General features: G+C 52.2%; 1 protein-coding gene across 1 annotated transcript; it reads left to right on the top strand.

Annotated features, from left to right (window-relative positions):
* The first annotated feature begins 7177 nt into the window (after positions 1-7177).
* LOC123127729 (transcription factor MYB30) lies at positions 7178-8255 on the top strand. Its single transcript, XM_044547544.1, has one exon. The coding sequence runs from the start codon at positions 7317-7319 to the stop codon at positions 8085-8087; it is 771 nt and encodes a 256-aa protein (XP_044403479.1). The 5' UTR covers positions 7178-7316; the 3' UTR covers positions 8088-8255.
* Positions 8256-8955: the final 700 nt, after the last annotated feature.

An 8955-nucleotide genomic window follows, 5' to 3' on the forward strand; every position in this document is an offset into this window, starting at 1 on the left:
GCTTAGCTGCAGTCCAAGCACTCGCCTAAGTTATTAAAATCCTACCGAGTGAAGAGCAACCCTCTCACTCGGGGGCTTAGCTGCAGTCCAAGGACTCGCCTAAGTTGTGAAAATCCTACCGAGTGGTAAGCCAGCCTTCCACTCGGGGGCTTAGCTGCAGCCTCGTGCTCGCCTAAGTTATAAAAATCCTACCGAGTGAGGAGCAACCCTCTCACTCGGGGGCTTAGCTGCAGTCCAAGCACTCGCCTAAGTTGTAAAAATCCTACCGAGTGAAGAGCAACCCTCTCACTCGGGGGCTTAGCTGCAGTCCAAGCACTCGCCTAAGTTGTAATAATCTTACTGAGTGAAGAGCAACCCTCTCACTCGGGGGCTTAGCTGCAGTCCTGCGCTCGCCTAAGTTACAAAAATCCTACCGAGTGAAGAGCGACCCTCTCACTCGGAGACTTAGCTGCAGTCCAAGCGCTCGCCTAAGCACGGGCACCTTGCTTTGAACCTGCAAAAGACATTTTGAGCCGAAGGCAATCATATTCAAGCGCCAAATTCAAGTTTGAATAGATATCTAAAGGAACCGAAAGTGCTCAGGCGTCAAGCCTGTTAAAGTTTGTCGGTTACAATTCCACTCGGCATACCGAGGCAAATTTAAAGAGTTGAGCCAGAAGAAGTTTTTTACCCCTCCTGTGGAGGGCTGGAAGGTGCAACAAATTCATCAAGGTCAATTCCGTCAGCGATCCGAGTGGCAGCTGCAAGGAAAGTCTCCATAAAGGACCTGAAGTCGTGCTTCTTGGTATTGGCCACCCGAAGGGCCGCCAGCTTCTCCTCTCGTGCATCTTTGCAGTGGACTCGGGCCAGACACAGAGCGACATCTGCACCACAACGAGCCGAGGACTTCTTCCACTCCTGCACTCGACCAGGGATCGTGTTCAAGCGGGCCATCAGCGACTCAAGGTCATTCTGAAGTGTCTCCTCAGGCCAGAGCGTCGAGTCGATGCGAGATGTGGCGGCCTTCAGCCTTGCGAGATAGTCCACGACAGCTGCGACACGAGACTCCAGTCGGAAAACATCCATGGCAACTTCGTCGTTCACCGGAGAATTGACGGGGTCAAGGTTTGGCTCCAGTCGGCTGGTTTCCTCTTCAAAGTTTTGACAAAATTCTGCAAGGGTGATCACTAAGTCAAGGGGATAGTCGAATGGAAGAAGCCACAGTTGGAAATATTTGCCAAACATGGAGGTTTACCTTCAAGCATAAGAAACAGCTTCTTGGCAAGGCCACTCAGGAAGGCCTCCAGTTCAGTCTTCTTCTCAGTCAATTTGCTGACTTGGTCGGTCAAGGCAGCTTTGTCAGTTCTCAGTCGACTGACTTCCTTGTTGGCAATCCCAAGAGCAGTTTTCAGATTGGTATTGTCTTGTTCGAGCTTGGTGACTGAAGCTAACTTCTCGTCAGCAAGCTTGATCTTCTCAGCTAGCTCAAGGTCTTTCTTCTGCTGGGCCTCCCTTACCTTACCTGCAAGTTACAGCGAGATCAGATGCCGAAACAAGCAAGGGGAAAAGCAGTCGTCAGGGTCTCACCAAACATACCTTCGGTCTCCTCCTTTGCCTTTGTCAGCTTCTCCTGAACCAGCTTCAAGCTCAGCTCGACTTGAGTATGTTTTGTTCCAGCTCTGAGTAGCGAGCCACAAGATCACAGGAGTTCTGCGAAGAACCAATCGACTAAACGTCAAAATAATTCACTTCCGAGTGAAAAGGGAAAAACACACGTTTCTAAGACTACAGCCGAATACAAGCATTCGACCGTAGTCTCGGGGACTACACCCAGTGGGTGCACTCAGCGTGCCCCCACTAATCCTGTTGAAGACAAAGTCGACCAGTCGACCTCAAAAAAAAAAACAGTGTGCGAGACGCATTCTCTAAGACTGTGATCAACTGCAAGCAGTCGACCACAGTCTCGGGGACTACACCCAGTGGGTGCACTCAGCGTGCCCCCACCGGTTTGCGAAATCCAGTCGACCAGTCGACTGACAGAAAGATTGACATCATAAAGCCTAAGGCCGACTGCCAGCAGTCGACCTTAGCCTTGGGGACTACACCCAGCGGGTGCACTCAGCGTGCCCCCGCTAACACGGAGTTTATTCGACACACCCAGTGGGTGACTAATATAAATCCCGGAAAAGAAAAGTTTTTGGTAGCATATCCAACAGAACAAACAGCAGTCGACTGACCTGGACATTGCTTTGGAGGGCAGAGCTGGCGTCATAAGCTGCCTGGCTCGCATCCCGGATGGTCTTCAGCTGCTCCATCATGAGTCCCGCCTGGCGTATTGCCTCCTTCGCTGCACCAGCTTGGTCCTCTGGGACGTGGTGAGTCGTGAAGAGGGAGGGCTGCTGAGCACTCGTCAGTGGGTCGCGAAGGTCACCGTGTGTCGAGTGGTGTTCTCTTCCTCCACAGTCAGAATTTCAGGCGCTGACACATCCTGAGGCACCTTACTGGCGGACGCTTTCCGACTCCTCCTGTGCTTCAGCGGCTCTTCATCCTCATCATCATCAGGAAGATCGATAACAGTGTTGGGTGGAGCTGCGGAGAAGGGTCAGGATCAGAGATCGCGAGTCAGTCGACTAAGAATGGTATTAAGAACACAGTACCTGGATTCGAAGTTGCTGCATCCTCCATCTCGTGGTCATCGGCCCGGGCCGAGGTCTCAGAAGTAGCAGCACTGCAACTCCAAAGGATCAGTCGACTAACCTCAGCGTCGACCAGAGATAAAGTTCGCACAAGAATAAGAAAATATGAGCAACACAATTACCCTGATATGGTGGGGATGGACACCTTCATCTTCGGCAGGAGCTTGGTCGGCTTCGATGAGGCCGCCCTGGGCTGCTTCGGCGCCTTTTCAGTCGGCGCCGGAGAGGTGGTCCGAGGGCGCTTGGTCGACTGAGTGGCAGTCGCAACCCCCTTACCACGTTCGGTCGAAGGGTCGTGGACAAGCTTCGACCGCCTTTCTGAGCGCGGTGGAACGACCTCCTCCTCCTCTTCTTCCTCGTCCTCGATGTCATCTTCATCACCTTCATCATCATCATCGTCGTCATCATCCCCTGCAGCATCCGAGTCCCATTCCTCCTCTTCCTGGCTCTCGCCCCCCGCTCGCCCCTCGCCCCCCCGCTCGCCTCGCCTTCCTCAGTCGAAGCTTGTGCCCCATTGGGCATCGAGTACAGCTCGGTGAAGGCCTAGCAGATGCCCAAACAAGGATCAGTCGACCAGTCGACAGGGTTAGCAGAAATGAATACGACAAGGACACAATGGAAAGCAGAGCAAGTGTACCTTGTTTGGGATGCTGTTGTGGTCGAGTGGAGGAATCCTTCTGGCTCCGCGCGGGTTGTCCCTGTTTCCGGTAACGGCTACCATCCATCTTTCCAGAGTGACATCGTCGACTTCTTCTGGATGGACTCTAGTCTCGTCTTCGGGCCCACAGTACAACCACATGCAGTGGCTCCTGGAACTGGAGAGGCTGGATGCGACGCTTGAGGAAAACCTCCAAGAGGTCCATGCCTGTCACACCCTCCCGAACCAGCTGCACCACGCGCTCCATCAACATCTTCACGTCGGCTTTCTCCTCCGGAATCAGCTTCAGAGGGGAGGGCTTGTTCACTCGGTCCATGGTAAACGGAGGGAGTCCACTCGACTGCCCTGGCGTCGACTGGACCTGGCAGTAGAACCAAGTCGACTGCCAGCCTCTGACGGACTCGGGAAAGGACATGGGCGGGAAGGTGCTATTATTCCTCACCTGAATCCCCAGGCCCCCACACATTTGGACGACTCGGGTCTTCTCGTCACCTGGGCTCGCCTTCTTCACGGTCTGAGAGCGACACGTGAAGATACGTTTGAACAAGCCCCAGTGCGGTCGACAGCCCAAGAAACCCTCACACATGGACACGAATGCAGCAAGATAGGCAATGGAGTTTGGGGTAAAGTGGTGGAGCTGCGCTCCAAAGAAATTCAAGAAGCCACGGAAGAAAATGCTTGGCGGCAAGGAAAACCCACGATCGACATGAGTGGCCAGAAGCACACACTCACCCTCTTCTGGCTGTGGCTGCCACTCCTTCCCCGGCAACCTCGCAGCTCCGTGAGGGATCAAGCCCTCGTTGGCCATGTCGAGGAGGTCCTTCTCCGTGATGGTCGACTGGATCCAGTCTCCTTGGACCCAGCCTTTCGGCAGGCGGGATCTGGACGAGGACCCTCTGCGGCTGGTGGATCTCCCCTTCGCCTTCTCCGATGCCGACGCCTTCTTGGCACGCTCCAGCGCCGCCGTCTTCTCCTTGGCCATGGTCGCCGGTGAGATGCACGAAGGGAGGTGGTGCGGGGGCGAGAGCGAGCACGCTGAGCAGGGAGGAAGGGAGCAGAGGGAGAGAGGGAGAATGCTGAGGCGCAGCACAGAAATCCTCGCCGGGCACATTTATAAGGTCCCTTCCGAGTGGCTGACATGTGGGCCCGGTCGATCTAATCATATCTGTGAGCAGTTATGAGGACTGGATACGTGGCGAAAAAGGCGGCGCGGAGATCGAGGCGTCTACGCCCCGTCCCATCCGAACGCCGCGGTCTGCCCCGCTTCGCGCGCGCCCCCAAATTTCGCACCCCGCAGAATCCGCGAGCAACAAATCAGTCTGTCAGACGCGGTGATTCCGGCGATCCGTCGCTCGGAGATCGTCGAAGCTCGAAAGATCACTCGACGCAAAAATAGAATGGATCGAGTCGACCGAAGACAAATTGCTCCCTGTCAACGAAGAGATTCTTTGATCCAGAACAGCGCACAACTAGAGCGCAAAGGTTAATCGGAAACGACATCAACTCCTTCTTCACTCGAAGCCTCAATCCATTCGGGGGCTAATGATGGGGTTATGTACCTAGGGTAGGGTCACGGACCTGTTCCCAAGTAACTTACCCTAGGACATCCCTAGAAGAGGTCGCCTTCCAGTCGACCAACGAGGACTCACTCGACCAACGAGGACACACTCGACTGGCCTGAAGGACTCGACCACGAAGACTCACTCGACCACCAGGAGGTCAAGAGGCACTCTGCACCGCAACGGTCTGTAATTAAGTAGACTTTATGATAGTAAAGGCACTTTATGTGGGGCGTTACCAGTAACGCCCCAGACTTAACTCACCTTAAACCCTCTCCTACGTGGGCTGGCTGGGGTCCTGGCGCACTCTATATAAGCCACCCCCCCTCCACAGGCAGAAGGGTTCGGCACCTTGTAATCCATACATTCATAATCCACTCGACCGCCTCCGGGCTCCGAGACGTAGGGCTGTTACTTCTTCCGAGAAGGGCCTGAACTCGTACATCCTTTGTGCTTACAACCTCTCCATAGCTAGGACCTTGCCTCTCCATACCTACCCCCCACTCTACTGTCAGGCTTAGAACCACGACAACACCATCCTCCGCACGTCACCCAATGATGCCAAGAAGCATCATAGAAGAGGACGAAGCGGGAATCGCCTTACCACCGACGACTAGGGATGAAACCTAAACTAAAAACCTTACCCTATCATCAATGGTTTTAACAACAGGGTCTCTGCCCCTCCCTGCGTCGAAGCGGTGGAGGGAGGGAAGGAAGGCTCATGATCTCGTCGAGGAGAAGGTAGATCAACATCGCCGCTCTAGCTTCTAGAGTTTTGATGGAGGGACGGAGTAGGAAAACCTTTAGAATGATCAATTGAGTACTCTCTCAACCACACAACATTTCCAAGGGGTACGGTATAAACAAGGTAGTATGATTTTTCAGAAATGTTCATATTCCTTAACCAAGATGTGTCGGTATATATTGCGTCACACGATATACATCTATGATTTTTTAGATTTTTGAAATAGGAGTTGTTATTAGAACAATTGCTAGTACAACTTTTTTTGGAAATGGAGGTATACCTTCGGCCTCTGCATCATGATGATGCATGCGGCTCTCTTATTAAAAATCCAGAACGTATCATCGTAAAAATCTTACAGCTCGCAAACGGAGCAAAACAAAGTACATAAACCGGAAAATTACAAGTGGACAAAGGCAATCGATACGGTAATAATAAGGATAAACTCTCTAGACTCCTATCCTGTTATGCGAACGCTATCCGAACCGGTTGAATATAACCCGAGCCACCATCTCCCATTAGTTGCACCCAGTAACCAAAGGCTTCCTGGAGTCCATACAAGTGAGTAAGGACCACATACGGATCCAAGCTGTAACTCTGAAGATGACCTGTAAAAAAGTTAAGTTATGTTGTGTGTTAAAAATCATATCATTTCTGCAGTTCCATATAGCCCATAATAACGCACATATTCCAATCCGAATACGAGCTGCCGTGATCTGTTCAACCCCAACTAACCACGTCCCAAACAAAGACGCAATATCTACTGGAGGATTGATATTAAAAACTGTATGAATCGTTCTCCAAAGTAACTTGGCAAGTGAGCATTCAAGGAATAAATGTTGTTTTGTCTCATCCTGAGCACAAAAACAACACCGCGAATTGCCTACCCATCGCCTCTTAAGTAAGTTGTCCTTTGTGAGTATTACTTGCTTGTGGACAAATCACATAAAATTTTTAATCCATAAAGGAAGCTTAACCTTCCATATATGTAGTGACCTTGAGAGGGGGCCAGAATTAATCAGATTCGTATAAAAAAATTTCACCGTAAATATTCCATTTTGCTTGATGCAAACTGCAGTTTACTCAAGGATTGCTGTAGTGCTTGTCTTGCAGGCCCCTGAATCTGATTGAGAATCCAATTGATGTTTTTGTTGCAGCTAAGCTAAGTACGCCCACTCCTGAGACAATCGAGGCAGCAGTTCACTAATCATTTCAGAGAGAATACGGCCACCAGAAACACATGCGCATCCAACATGTGGATTTTAAAATGGGCACACGAGTATATATTAGTAGTAACTAAAGTAGAAGCAAAGCCAGCAATAAACAAGGAAACAAAACCGTACATGGGCTCCATCCAATTCCAAACAACAGAAAAAAGGACAAGTGGGAGCGAACGTTGCTATTCCGCCTCGTTTTGTCACCCAGCGGTGTGGCCATTCCGCTCGATCCTTCCCAGAAGCTGCCCATGAACCCCAATTGACCACGTTTTGCTGTCGACGCGGGCGAGCATAAATAGCCCGACGCCCTCGCAATCCACAAACCATCATCTGCTTCCTCCGAGCATCCGACTCCCTCCCTCGCCTCCGACCCATCACACACACAGCGCGAGCGTCTTATCCGGGCCTGCGCAAAGAAAAGAGAAGAGTGCAGAGGAGCACACAGAGACAGAGTAAGCAACAGCAATGGTGAGGGCTCCTTGCTGCGAGAAGATGGGGCTCAAGAGGGGCCCGTGGACGGCGGAGGAGGACATGACCCTGGTCGCTCACATCGAGCAGCACGGGCACAGCAACTGGCGGGCGCTGCCGAAGCAGGCCGGCCTGCTGCGCTGCGGCAAGAGCTGCCGCCTCCGGTGGATTAACTACCTGCGCCCCGACATCAAGCGCGGCAACTTCACCAGCGACGAGGAAGAAGCCATCATCCAACTCCACGCCATGCTCGGCAACAGATGGTCCACCATTGCGGCCAGGCTGCCTGGCAGGACGGACAACGAGATCAAGAACGTCTGGCACACACACCTCAAGAAGCGATTCGAATCCTCGTCCAAGCCGTCCGGCCAGGCAGCGCCTAAGCGCAAAGCCAAGAAGCCTGCTGTGGCTGCGACTGCGAGCGCGCTAGAGGGACCGACCTCCGAGCCGGCGGCGTCGTCACCGGGGCAGTCCCTCTCCATGTCGCCGGGGCAGTCCCTCTCGACGTCGTCCGCCGCTGACTACTCGATGGCCTCGTCGTTGGAGAACACGGGCAGCTCTTCCTCGGAGTCGGAGGAGTTCCAGATTGATGACAGCTTCTGGTCGGAGACACTGGCGATGTCGGTGCACAGCTCCGGTTCCGGGATGGAAACCAGCGACACCTTCGGCGTAGATAGTGCATCGCCGTCGTCGAGCAACGATGAGATGGACTTCTGGGTCACACTGTTCATGCAGGCTGGTGACATACAGAGTTTGTCGCAGATTTAGATTTTAATGAGAAGATTGGGCCATGTTCATATTTCTCGCTAGCATTCGCGGCGGACCAGGCGAACGGCCTGGCCGAACCTGGACCAGGAGTCCAGGACGAACAAAGGGGCCATTTTGGCCGGAAGTTTCTGTAGTTCGTCGGCTGAGTTGACCCTTGTTGCTGGCTCAGTTTCACGTGTGCATTGGCTGGCCATAGGGAGAGAATTTTCTCGAGGTAGACGAGGGATAAAATACCAACAATTCTGCTGGTAAATTAGAATAATAACCCGAACATTTGATCACTACAGGAAAATCACACGTCACCTAGTATCAAGACATACCTCGACTATTTTCTTTTGAGTGTATGCCAATGACGTACCATATCTTTATAGAAGGTAGAAAAAATATATTTACAAGATGTGTTAACGGGATGCGCACATTCGGTCGACGACACAACCTTTACACCCACACCTACAAACAAAGCCTTATAGCTACTCTCTCACAAAACGTTGTAAACCACCAACTCCACCCAAAGTTTGCTTCCACTCTGCTATCTCCATTAAGATCATCATGGCCACCTCCCTCGGTCTCTTTTGCCGGTCCATCCTGCCGAATACCCTCGCATTTCTCTGTTTCCATAGCGCCCATATTGTCGCAGTGAATACCGTGTCAAACCCTCTCTTTTCTGCTTTGTGGTAGTTACCCCTCTCTTTGAGCCACCATTGCAAAGTAGTGTCAGTCGATTGCGGGCCATGTACTTGGATCCCAAGCGTGTCCCAGAGTGAGTACCAGACCTCCTTCGCAAACGTACACTTTGCCAGTATATGATCCGCATCGACTGTCAAAACACGGGTTACACTTGCTTACATACCTTGACTGTCAAAACACG

This window comes from Triticum aestivum, chromosome 6A (assembly GCF_018294505.1).
Source record: "Triticum aestivum cultivar Chinese Spring chromosome 6A, IWGSC CS RefSeq v2.1, whole genome shotgun sequence".
Lineage (NCBI taxonomy): Eukaryota > Viridiplantae > Streptophyta > Magnoliopsida > Poales > Poaceae > Triticum > Triticum aestivum.

Coding starts and splice junctions, on each gene's coding strand:
- LOC123127729 (XM_044547544.1), top strand. CDS start 7,317: ATGGTGAGGGCTCCTTGCTGCGAGAAGATGGGGCTCAAGAGGGGCCCG.